The sequence below is a fragment of the Chrysemys picta genome, chromosome 8 (assembly GCF_011386835.1).
Source record: "Chrysemys picta bellii isolate R12L10 chromosome 8, ASM1138683v2, whole genome shotgun sequence".
In the NCBI taxonomy this organism is placed as follows: Eukaryota; Metazoa; Chordata; order Testudines; family Emydidae; genus Chrysemys; species Chrysemys picta.
The window spans coordinates 78,074,316-78,100,594 of record NC_088798.1 but is presented as its reverse complement, the minus strand read 5'-3'; the positions used below and the strand labels follow the sequence as shown (position 1 = coordinate 78,100,594).

The following is a 26,279-nucleotide window of genomic DNA, read 5'->3' as shown; positions in this document are numbered from 1 at the left end:
CTCTGCAGCCTTAGCTAAGAGCCAGTTGGCTTTTAGCTCATGCAGTAGAGGCTCATGCACTAAGCTCCAGAGGTCCCAGGTTCAATCCCACCGGCCGACAAACAGGGTCTGTCGACATTACAAGTGGAGGCTCGTCCGAGATTTCAACTGGGAAGTCTCTGAAGCTCAGGACGCGCTTTCTCAGCTAGTAGAAGTATATAATCGACACATCTCCTGGGTGTGGTGTTCTAGTGGCACGAAGACCACTTAGAGAGAGAGTTAAATGAGCTTTCTCTATAGCCTTAGCTAACAGCCAGTTGACTTTTAGCTCATGCAGTAGAGGCTCATGCACTAAACTCCAGAGGTCCCTGGTTGGAACCTGCCTGCCAACGGCCGAGGTCTTTCAACGTTACACAAGCACTTGAAGAAGAAAAAATGGTTACCTAACTTTTGTAACTGTTCTTATTCGAGATGTGTTGCTCATGTCCATTCCATTACCTGCCCTCCTGCCCCTGTCGGAGCTGCCGGCAAGAAGGAACTGAGAGGGCATAGGGCTGGCAGCACCTAATATACCGATGCATGGGCGCAGCACTCGGGGGGTGCCGGGGTGCCAGTGCCAGCCCTACGGATACCGCTAAGGTAGAAATCTCTGATGGCCATGTAAGTGGGAGCGTGCAAACCTAGAATGGAATGGACATGAGCAACACATCTCAAAGAACAACAGTTACGAAAGGATGGTAACCGTTTTTTCTGCAGTACTGTCTTCAGTTCTTGACTCTCTTCCGAAGCTCCCTCCTCCATCTGGGAATACTGCTCGGAAATCACATGAAGCAGAGCACCCATAGGGACACTACTCAAAGAAGAGGTTACTCACTTTGTGCAGTAACTGTGGTTCTATGAAAAGCAACAGAGGGTCCTGTGGCATCTTTGAGACTAACAGAAGTACTGGGAGCATAAGCTTTCGTGGGTAAGAACCTCACTTCTTCAGATGCAAGTAATGGAAATCTCCAGAGGCAGGTATATATTAGTGTGGAGATAACGAGGTTAGTTCAATCAGGGAGGGTGAGGTGCTTTGCTAGCAGTTGAGGTGTGAACACCAAGGGAGGAGAAACTGTTTCTGTAGTTGGATAGCCATTCACAGTCTTTGTTTAATCCTGATCTGATGGTGTCAAATTTGCAGATGAACTGGAGCTCAGCAGTTTCTCTTTGGAGTCTGGTCCTGAAGTTTTTTTGCTGTAAGATGGCTACCTTAACATCTGCTATTGTGTGGCCAGGGAGGTTGAAGTGTTCTCCTACAGGTTTTTGTATATTGCCATTCCTGATATCTGACTTGTGTCCATTTATCCTCTTGCGTAGTAGACTTTGAAGCTCTATGGAATAGGCATTCTGTTTGTCGACTGACACAAGCTGCCTGTGGCAGTGCCATGTGCCAGGGTGTTCTTGGTAACAGGACCCTGGCTATGGAATTCCTTACTAGAACAGATCAAATTGAGTGAGATCCTGGCCACCCTCAGCTCAAAATGAGAGACCAGAGCCTTTCCCACATAACTATTTCACATGCACGCTTGCAAGCATACAATCTGCAGCCAAGGGGCACAGAGGGAAAAGTCACTGTTGACATATGTTTTTAAAGTGAGTGAATTTGGTGCTTGGATCCCAAGATGATAGATGACTTAGGCATACCTAGGGCAGACAGATGTGTATTATGTATAAATGATATTAACTAAAAGGGTAGAGAAGCATTTGGACAAGTATATTAGTGGTTTTCTTTGTGTAGATATGGATCTTGAATGCAGCTTTTAACTAATAAAATGCTGTCTTGCTCTATCATGTGAAAAGCTCAATAAAGAAAATGCTAAAAGGCCAGGGGAGAGAGTTTGGGGAAGGAGCGCTAAATGCTGGACATGACCTTATTACTAAATGGAAAGCTCTACTTCCCCCATTAATTTAGTTACACAACTGAAGTTGTCCACAATCTCATAAATCTATTGGAGAAACACACCACTTAGTAAATTACTACTGTCTAAAAAGAGTCAATAACATTAGTGAGTCCACCATAGTATTAGGTTCATTTAAAAACCAACTGTCTCAGTTTCACAGTGCTTGATGGGTACGGGCAATCGCAATGACCTGTGGCAATGATAACCAAAGAGTGAAGCGATAACGGCTTGTTGGGCACAGTTTATCTGGGTATGTAACGTCATCCTTGCCATCTTTCTGTGAATCTGTGAATTTATCCTAGCATCATATTGCCACCCACATGGGTCATTAACAGGATTGGAATTTCTAAATCCACCACACAGAAACTCTGTCCCTTGTGCGAACACAGTAACTGATAGCAGTTGGTGCAACTGTAGATTGTTTGGAGAGTTATTTTTATCTGAGTTCATGCTAGAAGAAAGGCTTGTAGTCCTTTTCAGATGCTGAGTGTACCCCAGTAAAGTCGGTTGTACCTGACTCTCTCCATTGTGGATGCAGTGATAGCTTGTAATTTCCTTAGTTTTTAGTGCTTTTATTTTCCACCCCAGTGACGTGTAACGGTGCACCTTGCACTGAATTACATTTAACAATCTTGGTTAGAACTTTCAAAGGGGTTTAAGCACTCAGATCCCATTGAAATTCATCCCTTTGGCCTCCTTGAAAATCCCAGTTTTTAACTATGAGCTAAAGTATTCGGGGGGGGGGGGGGGGGAGGGTAGAGAGGGAGTGGGGGGGCATATATCAGAGGTATGGCTCAAAACATGGATTTTTTTCCCTTTTGGTGAATCAGTGAAAATATATGGCCATTTTGTAACATGCAGAAGAATTTCTAAGCTAGTGAGTTCACAAGAATTCAACAAGGAAGGTGAGATTTCTCCCTACCCCAGCCAGGTTCTCTATTTAATTGAAGTTTTAGCTCCTGCAGACTGCAGGTCAATCAGTGGTGGTATTTGCTGTGTGTTGCCCTCATGTTGCTTTGCACTATTTTTGTTAGAAACAGTCACCCCCAGCATTCAACCCAACTTTGTTTCTCATGAGGTACTGTAGAGGGACGACACACTGTATGCTGCAAGGATGCACCTTACATTGTACATAAGGTTTTCAAACTCTAAAATTTGTACAAATTGCACGGAAAATTCAAAGCTGTCAAAATTGATGTAATTTTATTATTTGTATTTTCAGTGAATCAAGTGCTTGTAAAATTGGTCACACCCTCTCTGCCCTTGGCAACAACAGTCCTCTATGGTTATCCATAAAACAAGTCCCATACTGACACTAGCAGTACTGCTCTGCTAACATTTCTCAGTCTTGACCTGGAGCACATCATCTCTAGGGGAAAAAGGGTAACTTATTCTCCAGAGCCATTCTGTCCTTAGCCTTTCTTCTGAGAACACCAGCAAGGCTACTAATTATTGAGGTGTAGACATTTCTTCATTAGAAACCAGACTGAGCGCCTGAATTAATTTCACACAGGCTTCAAAGCAGCTGTTAGATGGTGACCTACAGATGAAAGTCTTTATATCCCTTTACTGAGACCTGAACCATCCAGTCCCTACATAATTGGGTTTAGTTTTATTGAAAATTGCCATGGGTAGAAACATAAGACTCTCTTTTTATATCTGGGCTGTATCCTATTATAACACATTCTACACAAAAATGAAAATTGTTCATTATAGGTACATGAAGTTCAAAACTGAAATATCTGAAACCTAAGAAAATTGATATTGACATTATTTCTAAGATTGGTTTTAAATACAATGTTTGTTAGTATTAAATTCAGATTATGGTATTGAATTACATACCACACACAGGAACAATGGTCTAGCAGAAACCAAAATGGAATAATATAAGGAGAACCAAACTGGAATGTCACGGAGGTGAAAATGAAATAGTGAATGTGAGCTCAGCAGAACAGGATATGTCCTGGTGACCATAGCTGCTAGAAATCACTGCAAAGGAAAAAAAAGTAATTGAAGCCAAAAGAGAATAATCTGACCAAGAAAGTATATGTAGAGACTTTAAGCAAAAGTGAAAAATATATAGGAAGGAGAGAGTGTAGCCTACGGAGAAAAGCAGGGAACTGGGAAGTTGGGATTCCCAGCTTCTCTTCCTCACCCTGTCACTCGCTTGCTCTGAGAAATTGGGTTAGTCACTAAGGGCCAGATTTACAAAGGTATTTAGGTGCCTGAAGATGCAGAGAGCTGCCTAGTGAGATTTAGAGACGTGCCTATGTCTCTTTGCTGTCAATAAAGAGTTATATGCCTGACCTGCTTAGGCACATTTGAAAATCCCACTGGGTGACTATCTGAATCTTAGGTGCCCAAATAATTGTAAATCTGGCTCTCAGGCCAAAATTGTCATGCTTGGGTGTCTAAAGTTAGGTATCTAGCTAAGTAGCCTGAGCACCCAAACGGCTTCCACTGATTCTGATTAACAGTGATATTAATCCAAATCACTGTGGGCTAAACCTGCCCCAGACCTCTGTGGATGTGGAAGGCTCAAGAGCTAGTAGAGGTCGATTAGCCATGTTTTAGATGTGCAGAGGGACAAATTGAAGGGGGCCCATATGTGCCACTGAACCCAACTCAATAGATCTTTCTGTACTGTGCCACAGGGGGGTACAGTGGGTGGATGAGATGGGGCCAGTGGGGCCAGTGGGTTCATGGATTTATGAACAATTCCTCTTAAGGATGGTGACATAGTCACCACACTGCATTAGTGCCCACAGTGTAGTACCACATTCGATATTGGGATTGGAGCAGAGAATCCCACCCTTAGGTCCCTATGTACCTCTCTAGCACCCAAAGCCATTTGCTATCCAGCACTTGGCTTATAGGGATTACTATTAGAATAATTACAACAAGGAGTCTGGTGGCACCTTAAAGACTAACAGATTTATTTGGGCATAAGCTTTCGTGAGTAAAAACCTCACTTCTTCGGATGCATAGAGTGAAAGTTACAGATGCAGGCATTATATACTGACACATGGAGAGCAGGGAGTTACTTCACAAGTGGAGAACCAGTGTTGACAGGGCCAATTCAATCAGGGTGGATGTAGTCCACTCCCAATAATAGATGAGGAGGTGTCAATTCCAGGAGAGGAAAAGCTGCTTCTGTAGTGAGCCAGCCACTCCCAGTCCCTATTCAAGCCCAGATTAATGGTGTTGAATTTGCAAATGAATTTTAGTTTTGCTGTTTCTCTTTGAAGTCTGTTTCTGAAGTTTTTTTGTTCAATGATAGTGACTTTTAAATCTGTAATAGAATGGCCAGGGAGATTGAAGTGTTCACTTACTGGCTTATGTATGTTACCATTCCTGATGTCCAATTTGTGTCCATTTATTCTTTTGCGGAGGGACTGTCCAGTTTGGCCAATGTACATGGCAGAGGGGCATTGCTGGCACATGATGGCATATATGACATTAGTGGATGTGCAGGTGAATGAGCCCCTGATGGTGTGGCTGATGTGGTTGGGTCCTCTGATGCTGTTGCCAGAGTAGATATGGGGACAGAGTAGGCAACGAGGTTTGCTACAGGGATAGGTTCCTGGGTTGGTGTTTCTGTGGTGTGGTGTGTAGTTGCTGGTGAGTATTTGCTTCAGGTTGGGGGGTTGTCTATAAGCGAGGACTGGCCTGCCTCCCAGGGTCTGTGAGAGTGAGGGATCATTTTCCAGGATAGGTTGTAGATCGTTGATAATGCGCTGGAGAGGTTTTAGCTGGGGGCTGTATGTGATGGCCAGTGGTGTTCTGTTATTGTCCTTGTTGGGCCTGTCCTGTAGTAGGTGATTTCTGGGTACCCGTCTTGCTCTGTCAATCTGTTTCCTCACTTCCCCAGGTGGGTATTGTAGTTTTACGAATGCTTGATAAAGATCTTGTAGGTGTTTGTCTCTGTCTGAGGGGTTGGAGCAAATTCGGTTGTATCTTAGGGCTTGGCTGTAGACAATGGATCGTGTGATGTGTCTTGGATGGAAGCTGGAGGCATGTAGGTACGTATAGCAGTCAGTAGGTTTCCGGTATAGGGTGGTGTTTATGTGACCATCACTTATTTGTACTGTGGTGTCCAGGAAGTGGATCTCTTGTGTGGACTGGTCCAGGCTGAGGTTGATGGTGGGGTGGAAATTGTTGAAGTCCAGGTGGAATTCTTCAAGGGCCTCCTTTCCGTGGGTCCATATGATGAAGATGTCATCAATGTAGCGCAAGTAGAATAATTCTGAGTTGAGATCATCCGGTCCTCAGTAAATATTATAGACACCAATGTTAATATTGACAATAAAGCTCCCAACCTCACTGCATTTTCAGGAAGGAGTCTGGAGCAATGACCTTCATAGGTAATCATCACGTACACTCTTGCCAGGGATGCTGTCTGGAAGAGCTCTAGTAAATGTCTGTGTGATAGGAACAGGGTGTGGGAGCCTGATACAGTTCTTCCCTCGCCCTTCCAGAGGATCACTGGACTGATGAGTGCACAGCTGTATCTGATAAAATAACAGTTCTTTGCCTTACAGTTAAAGAGACTGAGCATGCTCTCCCATTTTGTTCCACTGGCTCCATGGAATTTAATTCTCTGGATGATTTTGTTCAGAGATAGTTTGATTTAATTTTTCTTTATTTTTATGTTTTATTTCAGTGTCTTGGCTAAAGGCGTGGTTGAGCAGGATGAACTCAGTGCAGTGTTGAGTGGCAGCTGTTGCATCTCAAAGACATTGCCATCTAACTTAAAGCACAGACCTAGTGCATGAGCAACTGTATATACTTGTTATTATTAATTTGTGGCTCAAATGCTCAATAAGAGAGTTCAGTATTTCGGATATAAGTGTATTTATGACTTTGGTGTTTATGTTCATTTCCTATGCATAAGGGCATTTTCAAAGCACGGGTAACTGGCAGAACCACAGCAGGTGCATAGTTGGTGAGCTCACCGATTAGTTCTTCAGTAGGCTCCAGTCTTGGAAAAATTCCACTGTGAAGGAATTAGTGACATTTAAGCTGTCATGGGATAAGAGGGAAGGTCCTTTCATGGGTTGGTAACTGGCTAAAAGACAGGAAAAAAAGGGTAGGAATAAATGGTCAGTTTTCAGAATGGAGAGAGGTAAATAGTGGTGTCCCCCAGGGGTCTGTACTGGGACCAGTCCTATTCAACATATTCATAAATGATCTGGAAAAAGGGTGAACAGTGAGGTGGCAAAATTTGCAAATGATACAAAACTACTCAAGATAGTTAAGTCCCAGGCAGACTGCGAAGAGCTGCAAAAGGATCTCTTAAAACTGGGTAACTGGGCAACAAAATGGCAGATGAAATTCAATGTTGATAAATGCAAAGTAATGCCCACTGGAAAACATAATCCCAACTGTACACACAAAATGATGGGGTCTAAGTTAGCTGTTACCACTCAAGAAAGAGATCTTGGACTCATTGTGGATAGTTCTCTGAAAACATCCACTTAATGTGTAGCGGCAGTCAAAAAAGTGAACAGAATGTTGGGAATCATTAAGAAAGGGTTAGATAATAAGACGGAAAATATCATATTGTCTCTATATAAATCCATGGTATGCCCACATCTTGAATACTGTGTGCAGATATGGTCGCCCCATCTCAAAAAAGATATATTGGAATTGGAAAAGGTTCAGAAAAGGGCAACAAAAATTATTAGGGGTATGGAATGGCTGCCATATGAGGAGAGATTAAGACTGGGATTTTTCAGCTTGGAAAAGAGACAACTAAGGGGGGATATGATAGATGTCTATAAAATCATGGCGGATGTAGAGAAAGTAAATAAGGAAGTGTTATTTACTCCTTCTCATAACACAAGGTGGATGTAGAGAAAGTAAATAAGGAGGTGTTATTTACTCCTTCTCATAACACAAGGACTAGGGGTCACCAAATGAAATTAATAGGCAGCAGGTTTAAAACAAACAAAAGGAAATATTTCTTCACACAATGCACAGTCAACCTGTGGAAGTCCTTGCCAGAGAATGTAAAGAAGGCCATGACTATAACAGGGTTAAAAAAAGAACTAGATAAATTCATGGAGGATAGGTCTATCAGTGGCTACTAGCCAGGATGGGCAGGGATGGTGTCCCTAGCCTCTGTTTGCCAGAAGCTGGGAATGAGCGACAGGGGATGGATCACTTGATGATTACTTGTTCTGTTCATTCCCTCTGGGGCACCTGGCATTGGCCACTGTCAGAAGACAGGATACTGGGCAAGATGGACCTTTGGGTTGACTCAGTATGGCCATTCTTATGCTCTTATATGACCTGAGTTGGTTTAGTTCCTCCACATTGTAGCTACTCAGAGCTCATGTATTCCCAATGAGAAATTTTGGCATACTAAAACCACCCTGCTTTTGATGTGCAATAGGATTTTGAAACTGCTGAGGCTGAGCCAGTGGCCTTCCAGCGCTCACCTGTCATGTCTGACAGATTACTGGTTGAACAATGCATCAGTAACACAAAACTGAACTGTGTGCGCAAAACACAGATCAGGCTGATAAACATCATAACCGCCCAAACCTTTTCTAATGTTTGGATCATTGTGACATGGAATAACATTGTAAAGTGATTACCTGTGTGTTACATATTGCAGGTCCCATGGGGAATGAGCGAAACTATATTTGTTGCCTCTTGTGAATCGATGGTCCAGGTCTTTTTGAAGTAAACCTTACTGTTGTTCAGATGTTTGTTGTGCTCTAGATCTCAGAGGTGGTTTTTTTGTTTTTGTTTTTAATTTGAAAACTACAGCTTTCCTTGTTAGGTCTTTCTAGGTCTCTTGATATATCTCGACTTGATATCATTGTGGCAGTTATATATCCTAACGCTCAACTACCACACTGTGGTCTTACACATTTCTGCAGTCCAGGTTTGTAGAATTATTTTGGTATGTTGTAAAAAAGTGTCCAAGCAAGGCTCTGGGCTTCGGAATTGAGCCCAACACTTTGTGGTTGGCTGTATTTGAATCCTGACTATCCAATCACTGCACCTACCGCCATGTCATTTGCAGATACTATACTTCTCATTAAAGGATTTGACTACATGTCACAACACAGAGGAAGGCTCTGATGATGTCTATTTGCTCATAGTTGTTTTGAGAGTGCTATTCCAGCAAAGACAAATAGTTACAAAATGTCTCTACCTAGAGCGAGCTAATCTCTTGATTAGATGACCTCTTGAGGTCCCTTCCAACTCTGATATTCTATGATTCTATGAATCTACCAATATTGCATAACTATTTCTAAAGCCCTGTCATCATGGTATCTAAATGTCTATTTGTGTCCAGACTGGATAAAACTAGGATATGCACCACATCCCTACTAAACATTTCCAATGCTTTTAACTGAGGATTTAAAACGGCAAAATCCTTCAAAAACATACCTGCTTAATTTTCAGTAAAATTGTTTTTCCCCCTTGGGATCGGAATATCCTGGGAGTAAATCGTGCATAAGTCACCCATGTGCAGCAGCTCGAGATGCACTGCTAAGCTGTATGTCTTTTTAAAACATGAGACCACTTGTTTTCTTTTTTTAAGAAATCTTGGAACTAAAGGAGCCAAGGGCCGCTTACCCTGCTGTACGCCAGGTGCAGTATGGCTGGATACAGCACAAGCCTTTTCTCCACTTCTTCCCATTCACATTCCTAAGTTCTGACGTGAAGGGGTGTCCGGTGGCTGTGAAGGTTTCCCACTCAAGCATGCTGTTAATTCTTTGGCCCCATTGAATACACTTCATACTTTGTGAAATGTCTGGTCGTTCAGTGATGTGGATCATTGGAGCAGAGAAAGTGAAACTCATTTCACTGGGGGGACTTTAACAGCATATAAGCGGAAGGTCATGCTGATCAGACTTTGATTTGAATTGGTGAAGAGTAGTAACTAATCCAATAAGCCACCAAGGCCCTGTAGAACATAGTCTTAAATCAAGCCTTTGCGTGTGTGACTGAAAAGAATTAACACTAGGAGATCATAAGGAGTGCTCTGCCGTATATAATTTTACCTGACCAGTGCATCAATTAATATAATCTGGTGAATATCAAGCTCTCAGACATATACTGCACTTGCCTTCGTGCTATGAATGTGCTCGACTAAAAATAAACAATTTAAAATGGAGGTGTTCCATTTCCAATTGGAATTTGTTGTGCTGACTGGCTGTGTCCTGCGAATCAAATGAAACAGCAGCCTCCATCAGTGAATGAATAGTATTGGGGCAGTGCTGTTGTTTATATATTTTTGAAACCAAATAAGAGCTGTTTTTTCCACAGAAATGGGAAAATAGGACTCCCAATAAATGACTGTCCTTTACCCAGCTGCTTTCAGACACAATATTCTGTTCCTTACAACTCAGCCTAACATACTATTAATGTTAACATTATTTTCAATATAGTGTATGAGATTTAAAAATTAAAGGGCTCCAGCAGGCAGTTTAAACCCAGAATGTAAGTTTTGTTTAGAAAAAAAAAATCACACACAATTTAAGGTGTCTAGAAATGTTTTAATGATTCAAATAAAATCCAAGGGGCACATCTGAAAACACCCCCTGGCAGAGCTGGCTCCTCAAGGCATTCAGTCAGGGCTGGCTCCAGGCACCAGGCAACCAAGCACATGCTTGGGGCGGCACCTGGTAAGGAGCGGCCAATCTTAGGGTGGCGGGGGGCAGCGTGGCGCGGCATTCCGCAGGGGGGGGCACTCCGGCGGCGCGGCGCTCGGCGGGGGGGCGGCGCGGGGTGCGGCGCTCGGGGGGGGCAGGCTCCGGTGGCGCGGTGCTCGGCGGGGGCGGTGAGGGGGCTTGGGGCAGCAAAAAAGTTAGAGCTGGCCCTGCATTCAGTGAAGGGGCTTAGCGGGTTAGGTGACTTTCAATGTGTGCAGATCTGTTCAATTGTGGCAGCTGAAGGGTGAAAGGCAGCAGCTGTTGCAGGTGAGCCAAACAACAACCAGGCTGAATCCGTAATGCCAGTGTCAAGGTTGTCTCAGCAAGAAATTTTTCTGTGCATAATTTGTAGGTTTACCATCTCTGACTGTGTAATTTTCCCCAACTGCTGAGAGAAAAATTATAGCTCTGGCTTCCAAGTCCATAAGTCTGTTGTGTTGTTTCTCATTCTCTGCTAGGATCCGGTACCATCTGCTGCAGCAGGTACCTTCTTCAAGATCCACTGTATCAAGAATGTTGTCTCAGTCACACGTGATCAAACTGTAACTAAATGCCATCAAAAACTACATCATAAACTACAAAAGTGATGCCGCCTTAATACCAGCAGATCACAAAAAGAAGGCATAGCTGTAGGCTGCACTGCTACAACTGGGTCCTTGTGGGGAAACCCATATGCCCAGGCAGAGTCCCACTGAAGTCAAAAGCAAGCGTTAGTCTGCCATGCACATCCTGTTGCAGGATTGATGCCTTAAGATTTTTTGGGGAGGTACATTGTTTGATACATAATACATCTGACAAACACACTGCTGCTGAAATCTGAATCAGGCACAAATAGGATCACAGGGACAAATTAATCCATGTGTAATGCTGGCGACTTCAGTGGTGTCACCCCAAGGATGCTGGCTCTGAGTCTGCTGCTCAAAATCTCCATTTTACTCCTTCCTACTGTGCCCTGTTTGGATCCAAGTTCTTCTCCTCAAGGGACATAAAACAGCAAGATAATGGGTGTCTATTTCTTTTATTTGTGGGTTTAGATTTTTAAAGTGTGGCCTCGTCAGAGCTTGAGGTCCATGTACAAAGCTGTTAAAAATACACATCCAGTGCACCCAATGGCCACATAAATAGTCCTTCCCACCAACTCAACAGTCACTCTCAAGCCACTCAGCCAACCCCCCCAGAGCGAGCCTGGGAAAAGAGACAGGCCTTGTGCCACCCTCTGAAAGTCAACACTCTCTGGCTCTTTTGGACCAGTGGATTCCAAAGTTAAGAGTCTTTTACTTTCGCCTTACATTTAAATCTGGGGGATGTTAGCTTGACCTCTTCTACCACCATGGGATGCATGGTGCATCATGCATATCGATGCTCAAGTCTAAATAATAATTGCACTGCTATGATGCCTTCCTTCTGAGGATGTCAGAGCACCACACAATTATTGATGAATTATGCCACACAACACCCCATAGATGGGAAGCTTATCCCTATTTCACAGATAAGTAAACAGGCATAACTGAGGTGCCACACTGAGTGGCAGAGTCAATAACTGAATCCAGGAGTCCTGAATTCCCAGCTATAATCACTAGACAGCAATGCCTATCATGTTTGAAAAGGGGAAATTGGCCCCTTTCAGTTAGTACCAGATTTCACGTGGCCAGAACAAAGCTTAAGGTTGTAAAAGTAGTAGAAAGCCATAGATTGACATTATCAGTGGAGGGACAGGTGAAATGTATGCCCCTGAATCACCACCCATCCTTTCTCTGTCTTGCATGTTTAGATTGTAGGCTCTTTGGGGTAGATATTATGCCTTCCATAATGGAGTCTTGATCTGAGCTGGGACCTCTAGGTGCTACCATAATACAAGTAATAAAAGATGATAATTTAATGTACATACAGAATGATCCTGCATTAGCTGAGGATGTACAAGGTGGTCTGATAGACCAGTGGTTCCCAAATTGGTCTGTAGAATCACTGCTGGCTGACAGAACACGTGTTAGTGGCTCTTGGGGAGCTGGCTATGTTACGATCTGCTTCCAGCTTTTTGCCAAAGTGTACAGGATTTTCTTTGCCAGGAACAGATTGATTCTATAGTCTGTTTCCATATCTGACATCCATGTTTGTGTTTAAAAAATGTATATTGACTTTACCTCAGAAAATAGCCTTTGTAGAATTTATTTTTAGGAGGTTTTACAATGCTACAGCAGTGGGGAAAACTAGAATTATTTAGCTGTGACTGGAGAAGAGTTAGAGGGAACTTGATGGAAATGCCTCATCTTCTAAAAGGCATGATGACAATGCCTAAATCCTTCCTTTTTACCTTGTCCCATAACGTGAGAATAAAGGGGGTCACTCAATGAAATTGATAACTAGGAAGCTTGAAAAATAGATACATGAATGTAACTATTTTTCATGCAGTTTGCAGACATCCAGTGGAATTTTCACTGCTGCAAGAGGTCATTGAGGGCCCTCCAACATTGAGCAGAGTGTTACTGTTGATGCCAATGGGAGCTGAATCAGGCCCCAAGTAAATATTGTGGCTGGATTTTAGAAGGCCGGGATAATTTTTTGACCTTTGCTGACATTGCTGGTCATGAAAACTGAGACCGGGTAGTCAAATCAGATGCTTCAGGGCGCCTAAAGTGAGTGACGGCAGTTGTTAAGCAGGAACTAGGGCTGGTCCACACTAACCCCCCAGTTCGAACTAAGATATGCAACTTCAGCTACGTGAATAACGTAGTTGAAGTCGAAGTCTCTTAGTTCGAACTACAAGGTACTTACCGCAGGTCCACATGCGGCAGGCAGGCTCCCCCGTCGACTCCTCATACTCCTCTTGTGGAGCAGGAGTACCGGTGTCGACGGCGAGCACTTCCAGGATCGATTTATCGTGTCTAGACAAGACGTGATAAATCGATCCCAGAAGATCGATTGCTTACTGCCGAACCCGGAGGTAAGTATAAACGTACCCCTACTTTCCACCGCCCACTCCCAACATCCAGATGGCGTTGTGTAATTGGTTATATTTATTATGCAGGATGTTATTCTTAAGCATCAGATACTGACCACTGCCAGGAGCAAGATCCCAGACTTACTGGACCGCTGGCCTGATGTGCATGGAAAAGCCTATATTTTTCCATTTGGAGTTACTCATCTTCCAGGAATGTGACTGAGCAATGTCCAACTACAGCTAGAAGGAAAAGTCAGTTTTCTCCTTCCAACAGCACCCTACCAAACACTCTGTTCTAGACTAAATAAAGTAGGCATGAAGTAAGACTAGGTAGAAGTTTAATATTTTTACCTCTAAATAGAGATTTTAAAATTAGTCTCCCCATCACTGTAATTAATCCATGAATTTTAGTGCAGTCTCTCCCATTGGATTTAAGGGATTTAAATTTAGGGATTTAAACCATGATAAACAATGGACTTTCAAATCTCAACAGAACAGCTCTGATGATCTTTCACTAGCTGGTCCCTGTAAACAAGGAGCAGCTGCAGGGATGCTATGTGAGTTTCAGAGCAGTCCATCGTGATCATTATGCCCTGATCCTGCAAACATTTAAACATGTGCATAACTTTATTCACAGGAGTAGACCCATTAAAGTCAGTAGGATTATTCATGTGAACAAAGTTATGCACACAGGTGTCTACAGGACTGGAGTTTATGGAGTGAAAATTGCAAAGAATAAGGATAATTGCAAAGAATAAGGATTTGTTGCTAAAAATATGGAGAGAGGGAGAGCACTGTGTCATTTAAATGTGGCTGTGAGAAGGCCTGAAATACACTGGTATTTGAGTGGAGAATTAAAAAACCTTAAAGTTATGAGCTTCCTTAGGTTCTCAATTAATATTGTGTTAACTGACATTATGTTCTCTTTTGAGAATTAGAATAGTTCCAGGCATTTTGTCTACTATAAATGAATTTCCAAAGAAGGAGAAATACTCACTGTACTCAATGCATTTACATGCATGAATGTTGTCATTTATTATTTAAAAAAAATGATTTTTAACATGAGTTGAAGCAGACTGACTTGGGTCCCTGCTGTGCAGTCTGAGTATTTAGATGAGATGGTTGGAAAGCATCTACACCCTGTTGTTGGCATGAGTAGTCCTTTGAATCTTCCTCATTAGGCCTTTAATGCATGACCTAATACCTGGGTTCTGGTGGCTTAGAGAGGCTCGCAGTGCTCTTTAACACAGCAAAGGACACAGGTAAAACAACAGCTGCATGGGCCTAGGTAGTAGAACTATAACTTTACAGCTCGCTCCACCTTAATCTCCTAAGGAATAAGTAGTTCTTTGACTGGCGTCCAGCATGATGATAGGCTGGGAGTAGGGTTTTAGGCTGCTGCAGGTGATGCTTGCACATGCAAGGTTCTTCCACTAGATGGCAAGCGAAGCGTTTTGAAACTAAAACTGGCAGAGGTGGAAAACAGCTGGGATATGGGGAAATTCCTTGACTTGCACTGTGTAAACCCAAACAACCCGATTCTGCTGTAAATATCCCAACGTGGAAGATCATAATAAATAATAACCTGGCAAAATGCTGCCCCCAGCTCCATAGATCTGAAGGGTGTCAGCAATTTCAGGGCTGAAAGCATCTCTGCGCCTGCATTTCTCCATGCGTCTGTGGCTTAGCCGTGTATTTCAGTGTGCATTTACCATCCGGCTCAGGATGATCCGAGTTGTTTCATTAAGGGTTCACGGGCGTTAAAACAGGAGACAGCTGCTGCTTTCCAAAGGGATGGCTGCTCCTGATCATCCAGGGAGAATGTTTGTCAGGGTCTCAGGGTTCTCCGCCCTCGGGTGGTTTGACAGGTGAATTGAAGCGTGAACCGCCCGTCTGGTGAAGTTGGCCAGCGAGTGGGAATTCCTGCTGCAGCACATCTCGCAGGTGAGTGGGTCTGACACTTTCATCCTGGATAGCAGACAGACAGACACCGATCCACTCGCCTCCCCCTGCCCCAGATGCGCAGTGACATTATCTAACCACACAGCGCCCCCCCCCCCGACACACACTGCCCTTACACGCCGCCTTGCACTGATTGAATCGGAGTCACTTCTCATTTCCCCTCGAGCGCGTACACACGCCCGAAGGCAGGGCCTGGGCAACGACCAGAGGAGGATGTTTTGTGCCCACGTACACAGTAACAAAATCTGGCATGAAGCAAGGGAGAGGGGGGCCTAGAAGCTGTTCTTCAGCAGCATCTTGATACCACCAACAAAGGACATGAGTCTGGGTTCTGAGGGTTTCCCGTGTGTGTGTGTGTGTGAGAGAGAGAGAGAGAGAGAATTTCATTCTCCTCCCATTCCATGGCTTCACCAGTCTCTTTGCCTATTCTCGGGTGTGTTGTTTTCTGAGCACCAGTGAAACAACTTCTGTCATTCCTTTCACCCCCCAGAAGCGAAGCAGCCGCCCTGGACACAGTGGGCGCATGTGAGGTTTGGCTAACTTGGCTGGCTTGTCTAGGGATGGCAACAAAGCAACGTGCTGGATTGTTTCAGGCGGACACGTGTCTGCTGCTGTTTTCCTGAGCCTTGAGGAGCCGCGCGCTTTGCAGCACACGGGGGAGCGCTCTGGACGGCGGGTGGCTCTTTGCTAGTGGTCAGCACTAAGCTCCTGGACAGAGAAGGGGCAGAGGCGAGGGAAGCATCCGCGGAGCTGATGGGCCATCCGAAGAGAACAGTCAAGGCGCAGCCGCTTGGCGTCCTAGCTCTCACCAAGAAGCCAGCCCAGGGGTGCAGGGTGGGGGAGTTGCTTGCTTGATTTTGGGGCAAGACATTCAGCCCTGATCGGGCTGCGGATTTCCCTGCCTGCTGCTGGAGCTGGGCAAGGCAGAGACGCAGGGAGGACTGAAATTGTTTCCAAACCTGTGTAGGAAGCAAGATTGAACTGTCGGAGAAAGCTGAAGGCTGTTGTTTTTGTGGGTCGGTGTGTGTGTGCGTGTGTGTCTGGTATTATTTGACACCCACTACGCATCCGGAGAGAGTTTTTTTGGCTTTGGCATACCCACTCCCCCTTACAAAAAAAAAGAGACTTGTCTGTTTTGTTTTTCAAAGGATGCTTCTTACCCTTTGCTGTAGGAACCTGCCCTCCGGCTTTGATCTCACGGCTCTGGATCGAGAAGGACCAGCGGCTAAGCTGCCGCCACCAGATAGTTTTGTGCAGAGCTCTGGGCTCTTCTAGCTGAAGGGGACTCGGCATTTGCCCTTACTGCATAATAAGCGAGGAGCTTCTTTCCCGTGTCTGCTTAGCCGGGTACTGTTTTGGGGGTAGGTGTGTTTGGTTCCCACCCATCGATCTAGAATGAACCCTTAAAAATACACCAGGACTGCCCCTGCTCGCCTGCGGATCGGGGACTCCTGCCCGGGCGCATCGCCTCTCTGAACTGCGGAGAGAAGGAGGGGGGTCAATTGTATTTATCTTGATCGCCCAGCAAGTGGAGAGATTGCTTTTTTTCTGCTGCACTGATTGGAAACACCACTGGTCGATGCTCTCCCTAGGTGGTGATGCTGAGGGAAGGAGACAGGGAGAGCAGGAAACATGAGCCTGCAAGAGAAGAGAGATCAGGGCTGAAGCCTTTGCTCCAGCATTGTGTGTGCGCGTTCCCCCGGCAGACTGACTATTAGCTGCGCAGGGTGCACATGAGAGCAAAGATCCATCCTTCCCCCCTTCTCTGACCTCTCGAGGAACCTCTCCGGCGGTGGAAGAGACCTGCGAACTACACCCTGCCATGCTCCCCCTGAAATAACCTCCTAGGCACCGAGGGATCCATCCGAAGGAAGGGGATCAGAGGGCAAACGCCAGCCATCATAACCTTAAGCAAATATTAGCTCTGCTGCTGCTGCTGCTGCTGTTGCGCCTCTATCTGGGGGAGCTGAATCCAGGAAAAGGCTTTATCCTCCTCGCAGGGCTGGGTCCTTAGCAAGGGGGGGGGAGACAAGGGGGGTTTATTTGCTGATGATCGGAAGTTACTGACAATAAGCACCTTCATCTCTCCAAAGGCGGAGAGAGAGAGAGAGAGAGAGAGGAGGAGGAGGAGAGACGGGGGAAGAGGAGAGCTGATGCCTAAGGGAGCCACTCGGAGGAGGCAGACCAAGCAGTATCTCAACTTCTCATCTTTGTTTATCAGCGCGAAGCGAGATCGCTGGAAATCTGCGGGGGTTTATAACTGGATCATTCCCATGTCAAGGCTGCGGCTGGGGATTTTGCTCCATTAACTTGAAGCCACTGGCCTCCCCCCTTCCTCACTCAGCGATGTATTCACTGCTCTCAGCCTGCACTTGCTTGTAAGGATTATGACATTAAATTTTTTTTGGGGGGGGGGGGGTAAACTTTCATCTTTTAAGGCTCCGGTTGCATTTTCCTTGCAATCAGGTGGTCATTGAGACCCGAGCCTTTCCTAACCAAAGCATCGATCTGTGTTATTAACAATAATGATGATGATGATGATAATAGCCATTTCACGGCATCATTTGATCTTTTGTTGCTTTTTTTTTCTCCTCTCCAGATGTTTACATTCCCTGCTGATGTGCTTTCAGGTACAGGTATGTGTCCTTTCTGTCTTCTCTCCCTTTGGGTTGGAAAAAGAAACAAAGGAGGCGTGCTGACCTCTTTGAGTGTCAGGCAGTTTTGCAAAGGGGTTTCACCTCCTCCTCCCCAGTTTTATAGTTTGATTAAAATGATCACCACGCCAGGCAGTGGAGTGTCACTTGCTCTGGAAACCAGCTGCACCTCCGGCTAAACCTCATTTCAATGACTACTTCTGTTAATCCACTGTAGGAACAAATTATCTTTAATTTCTCTTACCTCCCCCCATCCCCTTTTCAAATGGCCACAGCTCGATTGTGGATGCCAGTAGCCTACATTAAAAGGATTCTCTGGAGTGCATTAGCCTGGCTAATGATGTGAGCGGAGTGTTGGACTCTACTACTTGCAAAATGTGGATGGATGCATGTGTAGTGGAATAGCAGGCGCTAGATCTCCTTTTCCTAGGGAACCTACACGAAGTGATACTGAAAAAACACGAGTGTCCTTAGCCAGAAAAAGGAGGCTTCTTGCTCGCCCCATCTCCCCCACCCCACAATCATACAGTAGAAAGCCACCCAAGCAAGATCCTGCCTTCGAGCTGCAGAAATGAAACAATTCGAAAGTCACTGGGAGCGAGACTTCTGCCGTCTCGTGAAACTGACAGACAGGCGGAATAGAGATGGGGGGGGAGAGTCTGAAATTCGGGGTGGAGTGAGTTGAATCACATTTTCCACGACAACAAAAATACGGTTTAAAAACAATGTGGTTTGCTTGGACATAGTTTTCGCTGGTGTAAATGCAACACGTGCGTCTGGAGAGGACACACCCGCGATCTCGAGTGTTTCAGAGTTGGCAAAGCAGGTGCTCCAGTTTTGGGAGCCCTTCCGTCTTGCCCGGCCCTGCTGGTGTGCCCTGGGCTGGGTTCCCACTCGCATTCTGAGGAGCTGCCGTGTAAACCGGTGGCGGTCCAAGTCCTTCCGCACCCTTAGGGTCAGTGCCCATGCAAGATGGCCAGGAATGCACCTGTTCTTCCAGGGTTCTCTGGCAGTATTTGAGGTGGGGAGGAACGGATCCTGTGCAAACGGATTAAAGTGTCTGAAATACGACCAGTGCCTCGGGCCAAATTTGAAAACTTTGCCATATCCACCTCCTCCCCCCCGAAAATTGCAGCTACATTATAAAAACAAAAGAACTCCTTATTTCAGCACAGCAGCCTCCTAGTCAAGAGAGGGGATCTACAGCTGTAAATTACTTTGTGGTTGTTGGAAGGCGTTTGCTGTATTTCTCCAGTTCATCCCCCCTCTCCCCCCCCCAAGAGGCTGGACAGGCAGGACAATCAGCGATTGCACCCTTCGCACTAAGAAGACATTTTTGAGATTGTGTGGTAACTGAAGTTAATCAACCCTTCATTCCGTCCCCCCCCCCTCCCAGCCCCCTTGTTGCTTTTAGTGAATCAGAAGAAGTTTGGCTCACTGCCTGGAAAGCACTTGCTAAAATCTGATCTCTTACTTCAACAGCCTTAAAACTTGGGAAGTTATTGGCATTTATACAGTTGGAGCTTGCAGGCTTCCAGAGCAATAAAATAATGAAGAAAAAAAAAGAGAAAGTTCTGTACTCTCTTACTATTAGAACCATACTTTTTAGATTTAGTGCTGATTTTGCAGCATTTTGCAAGAAGATCTGACACTGGGATTTACTCTGAGGTATCTTCTTCTACCACTTTTCTATGGTGGTGAATCAAACTGGTTGTTATAACAAGAGCCAAACTATTATGGCTTGTAGTGTGGGAAGCCAAAACGTTAGGTTAGTCATACTCAAGGGCCTGAAAGAGAGTGTTTACAATATTAATGGTAGATAAAAAGATGTGAATGCAGTGAGTTTTTATTGCCCATTTTGTTACACTTTCTCTCTAGATTTATTCATGAGATTACATGTTTAGAGCCTGAATGGGAAAGAGGGATTATAGGATTTCTTTTCTAATGATCGGTTTGGGTAAGAGTTAACCTTTGGTGAACTAAAGTAAATCAATGCATCTGTTATGCTTAATATTTGTTTTGCTTAAAAAGCTGTGTGTTGGGAGATTATAGGAATGTCCCAAATGAATTATATTCCAAGGCCTACTTTTGCTATCCTCTATAAATTAAGATCAGTGAGTTGACCTACATATTAATGATTAGAATTATGATCCATGGTTCCTGAATATTACCTGGTGGCTTAACAGTCAGTGGTTACAGCAATTTTAGCACCTACTAGAATGTGGTTTTTACTTTTCTACTGAACTAATACTTAAACAGTGCAGCATATCAAAATAAGACATATGAAGCCAGATGAGATTTTAGCTCATTCCATGACTAAAATCTTCCCTCTGCAGTAAATTTATAGACAATAGAAGCAGATTACAAATCACCATAACAATCTATAAATTACTAGCAGTGGGAAATTAGGCTCAATTTTTTGGACTGTCATATCAATGTGCCATTGCTAGTTAGTTTAGCTTCATATTGTGTGGTGTCTGAAATGGGTATCCAGTGTCTTAGAAGAGTTGGGGATCAATAAATAGAGGAATTAAGGGAGTTCAGATAACTCAATAGTTTTCAGGAGCAGGTGGGATTTATTCTGAACCCTCAGAGAAAACACTATGGACAAAGATCTGTCTTTCATCATAGTCAGCTTGCTAAGACTAGAAGGATTTATCAAGTGAAGGTATGCGTACATGGTACCAATGTTTAACAGGGACATCCTGGGTCAGCATGTGTCATTTTCAACATAAATACCATTGGGCTAGTTAGAAAAGTACCCCACTGGCAGCAACCTATTGGTACTAGAGCTGGGCCTTAAGCACAAATGAGCCCTTTGGTACCCATGAGTTTGGGGACTATATGGAGAGGAGCATTTTGAGCAAACCAACCCTCCCTCTCCCCCAGCAGGCTGGAAGGAAGGCAGCTCACTGTCCAGCCTCTTCCCCTTTTGGTGGCAAGTTCATCTGGTTTCCTTGTCTAGCTTCTTGGGACCATCCCCCCTTTGCTTGGGGCCATTCAAATCCAAAATCTAGCCTTACATAGTACACACAGTAGATGCCTTCATGAATACGGAAGATAGGTTTTATTTATCCGTGGTATTTATAAGGAATCTATCTCCATGATATCTAAGATCTATGTGTATCAGTTATGTTGAGCATTCAGCACCTCCCCAGTTTACTTCCTCCCTGTCTCTCTCTATTTCCAGGAACAGTCTGAGTTGGCTAGGCTCTTCACTTTTGTGACCTTGTAGATTAGGACCAAGGTTTTGAATAGAGTCTGGAAGTCCATGGGGAGTCAGTGGAGCGCCTGGAGCAAGGCGGCTATATTTGGGCACATTGTTTAAGAGGAAGGCTTCTGCGTGCTACATGAGTTGTAGCTTCTGTTTCTCCTAAAGCTGTTCTTGTGGGCACAGTTATTGTCTGGGTTGTTGTAAAGTGAGACATAGAAAAATGTTGTTTCCACACATTCATGGGCCAGATCCTGTGGTCTGGCTGAGCTGAGCATAGCAGACATCGGAGGTATGGTTCTGCCAACATGGTGTGTAGATTAGCTTTGCAATGCCCCATTCCTGTGGTGGCTGGGTGTGGGGCTGGTCCCCAGGCATAATTTAGAGCAGGCTGCACTTACTTGTTCTGGCTACCTAAGAGGCAGGAACTGCTGCCATTGATCTGCATAGGGTCATGCTTTTCCCCTTGGCCATGCCCCCTATGCCAGGAGCAGGGTATGTGTTCTACGGAGTCTATACCCAGGCTTTAGGCCACCAGGGGGTCACTCTTGCACTGCATGATCTGACTGAAGCTAGATATACTAGCTCTGTGGCTAGAATCTGCTGCCACATCACATTAGGGGATCTAACCCATTGTGCTTGTTTTTGTCCTGGATACTGATGATGATTGTCCTTTGTCTGTACGAAGAAGCACATGTACAAACTAGGCCAACTTTACCCAATGCTTCAGCAAGTCTCTCTCCTTGCCTACATCCCCCCACCTATCCCTTCATTCTCAACCTGTGCAAACAGACACCCAGCCCTTTCCTTCTTCTCTTCCCCCCCTCCCACTCATCGCATGCACAGCTTCTACCTGAAGAGCTGGCCCTGCAGTCTGTAGTGTGCTGCTAGAGGCAGGTGGGTAGAGCTCTTAGGACTCAGCCACAGACTTCAAAACAGCCACTAAAATCAGCCTGGATTTGAAGTATGTTTATGGGTCCAGTGTCTCTCCATTCCCCAGAACAAAGCACTACATGCTATTGGAGAGGTGAGGTTACCGCTTCCCATTAATGTGTAGCAGTAGTTTCTGGAGGTGTCTGTGTTACTGGACCGTAAAATGATCACTCAGCTTGGACAGTGGAAGTAGCACGGTCAGTTTCACTCTTTGGTTCTCATGCACTGATGCAACATCCCTGTACTTGCCTCTGCCTCCAGCCTCACAGGTGCGCTCTGAAATGAGAGTAAAACACGTGGATGAAAACATCTGTATTCAGATTAGATGTCATAAACCTCCTTCCACCCCGGTTTCCTTTTCCTCCACAGTGGGACCGTGACTGTGCTTTTACTCCAGCTCAGCTCCCCCTACCCTTGTACAAATGCGCAAGGGAGAGTTGATAAAAGTGGCAGCTTGAGAGACCAGAGAGAACAAAGGGTGTGTTTGGGAAACTTTGGATCCTCATCCAAGTCATCAGTCTGGGTTCAACCCCATGCTGGGGAGTTTTCTATTTCCATTCTGTGGTTGTGCTTTCTTTTTATACATCCCTACCCCAGAGGGAAAGATCTTACTCACTGCCAGGGATTTTGTGGTCTGCTGAGTCATTCCACCTATCTACAGACAGTGACATTCTGAATCCACCTCTCTCAATCCACATAGTCCTTGGGGCTCACGATTTTATGGACAAACAGAGCGCAGGCTGCCTGTATGAAAACCTGCCATGCTCATTTGGAATTAGGGAGGTCATAAATAAGCCACTGCTGCTTGACCAATGACATCGGTCTAATTACTTTGTGCTCTGACATAGTTGTTCATTCTATTAGTGGAGGGGAGTAAGATGTGAAACTGAAATCAACATTCCTTGAATTAAGATACGTACAACATCACTTGTGTACAGATAAGAAAATAGACTTTAAAAAGGACTTGTAACTGATTTGAACAGCAGACTTATCCAGACTCATAGATCTTCCTGAGAAGTGTGGAATGGTATTTGTCCTCTGACACGTGTATCTACTTACCACTATGCAAAAAGGAGTAATGAAAGCCTCCCTCTCAGTGTCTTTTTTTGATGAAGAGGCTTCCAGTTCACTCCTCAGTCTCCTTTCCCCCACCTCTTGCAGGAGCTTCTGCATTTGCAGGTTGCCAGTTTTGACCTTGTGGCTAATGTGATCTCAAATGTATGTGACACAGCAATGTTTTCACAGCTCTCAGGGGGCCAGTGCGCCATCTTCTTTCGCTTTCTGATTCAAAATGAATCATATTTTTCTTTGTACATTTAAGATGTTGGGGTAAAAACTGTTCCAAACATGGCACAAAGCATGGTCAGCACAGACACCTCATTTTCTTGCAAAGAAATTAGTTGCCACCCAAATTCTTGTTCCAGGCGTCTTGAAAGAAACACGCACTTAAATTCATTCAGGATTTTGTAACTGGTTATTTTCAATATTGCAAGTGCTGACACTGCTGTATGGCTCTGGCCAGAAAAGCAGAACTGCCGTGCTCATGCTCGAATTTTTGAAGGATCTGCTATGCTTATATCATTGTGGTTATTATTTATCATTATTTTCAAGTGTCGGAAGTGTGCTAGGTGCCTCAGAAACAAGGAAAGACTCAGCCCTGCCCTGAGCTTGCAATTGAAATTGGGTGAGACACAATAAGGGTGAAATTCACCCCATGCAGGGTCAGGCACAAAGTCTGTGTACCAAGTGATGCATAGGCCTTGCAACAGCCATCTGCACAGTGGTGAATATCACCCTGATAGAAAAGGGGGAAGGAGAAGGAAGAGAAGGGTTACAATAATACCATCTTGATGGTTCAGTTGAATGAGTGTTTTTGCCTTCACCTCTCACAGGGCAAAGTGAGGTGTTAGAAGTCATTTAAATGAGGGGAGAGAGGTACCTTATTGAACAAGTGTGAGGTGGGTATTCTATTCATAAGGGTAGCATAGAAGAATGGACAGGGATAAGAACAAATAAAAAAGGGGGGTATCCAGGCTGGCACCCTTGGTGGAATGAAGGGGGGCTGGCACCCTTGGTGGAATGACAGCTTGTCACTTCATGCCTACTGCAAGTCCAGTCTTAATTTACTCAGTAGCTGCCTCACATACTGTGGAACAAGCTAAGAATGTGCTTCCCACACAATGCCTGACGTGTGAATGTGCACACCCTGGAACAGCCTCTTGCCAAGATTTGACTAAACTGCATTGGAAGCATTTGGAAAGGGTGCAGGGTCAGGTAAGGGGCTGGCCAGACAGATCATAAGGCAGTATGTCCCTGGGGTTCCCTTGCAGGTACAGATAAATAAAATTAAAGAGCTAATCCAATATGTAAAGTATAAACAATGTAAATTTCTCCTGATGTTTCCCTCAGACCACTCCTCAGTGATTTGTTTAATTGTATGGTGAGATAGACGGCTACAGCACAACTTACTAATTATCGCAGAATCCCACCAATTAGTGCTAATGACCAGGAGACTCATTGCTAATTAAAAAAGTTTGCATATTAATAAGTAAGTGTGTTTATGGGGAGGGAGGAACAACTTGAAAATCAAGGAAACTGTGTCACTATAATTGCTTATTCATGTTGTGACAGGAGCATTTTGGTTTTAATTATGATAATTCTTCCTGGTACCCTAAAAATGTACTGTAGTGAAGATTGTAAAAGTAATGGCATTTCAATAACATGAGTCCGCATAACACTATTGTCTATTAAATCTTTGCTGCTAAGACTGCCATCATGATGGCAGTAGAGGTGGTTTTTGGGAGGCCTGTGAGGCACAAAAAGGACCAAATTTGCAGATTGACAACATAAGATTGAGCCAGGCTGTGATCTAAAATATTTTATTTTCGAGGAACAGTTGATGTTGCAAAGCTTCCATCCTTATGCAGCATCGCAGTGTGGCCTTTTCTGTCTTCTGGAGTGTAATTCTGGCATGTGAGCAAAAGAGATGGACACTCCCATCAGCACTGGGGAACTGAAGTTAGGGGAAAGACTCCCATTGAGTTGAAAGTCATTGTAGGTGCTACACCTGCTCCTGATCCCCCTTCTGCACATTTTTGTTGGTTTACAATCACATTTTCTTCTTGTCATTTTTTTAAAATTGCTTTTTCTTCTCCCTTGTTTCTTCCTGAAAGACCCACAAAAGCAACAAGGAAACTGATTATACAAGGGAAACAGTGAAACTGACTATATACATCTTGCTGTCAAATGCACAAAGTAAAGTAACCGGGCCCCTCCCCCTAAGAAAAAACATTTTTTTGCTCTCATCTCTTCCAGCGATAGGAACCATACATGTTACTTCCAGGAACAATAGATTTAAAAATGTTCAGATAGTAGTGTGATTTTTAAGTTGGTGTTGTCCCTTTAAAACATAGGCTACTGCGCACTACATGTGTGAAGATAAATACACATATCAAGAGCTTCTGATATGATCACTCCAAACTGTCTACTTGATTCGGCAAACACCTGTGTAAGTAACTGTAAAGTTACTCACATGCATGTATTTGCAGGATTGGATCCTTTGGGCATAAAGTATGGTTCAACTTTGAAATGTGACTGTGAAAATGGCATTTTTCAGATCTGCTCTAGGCATGTGTTCAGAGTTGTAACTGCTTCAGTTTATTTAAAAACGTATAAAACTTGTTTATACAATCTTATTTTTGTCACAGCTTTTTGCTCTTGCTAGCTCTGTAGAACTAACATGACTATGCAATAGCGAGCTGCATTCTAGTTCATCTCGCCTGACCAGCGGAATTGCATACTATGGTATAATTGGTTAGGTGAAGGGAATGGGACAAGTGTCACTGAGGGCATAATTTGCCTGGCAGAACCTTTTTACTGGTTATAATGCACAAGAAAGAAAGAACCCAGGTCATCTGTGTGATTCCTGGTAGAGTTTGCAGGGTTAACAATTAGTCAAAAAGAATAAAAACACTTTTTGCTTGTAAA

At 44.3% G+C, this 26,279-nt stretch overlaps 1 protein-coding gene across 1 annotated transcript in view; it reads left to right on the top strand.

Annotated features, from left to right (window-relative positions):
* The first annotated feature begins 15,637 nt into the window (after positions 1-15,637).
* The window catches only part of FGF18 (fibroblast growth factor 18), a 107,557-nt gene continuing 96,915 nt past the window's right edge, over positions 15,638-26,279 (top strand). Inside the window, exons 1-2 of the mRNA XM_008179587.4 lie at positions 15,638-17,872; positions 18,094-18,130. Of these exons, the coding sequence (XP_008177809.2) occupies positions 17,841-17,872; positions 18,094-18,130 (69 nt within the window). The 5' untranslated portion in view covers positions 15,638-17,840. The remainder of the gene's footprint in view (positions 17,873-18,093; positions 18,131-26,279) is intronic.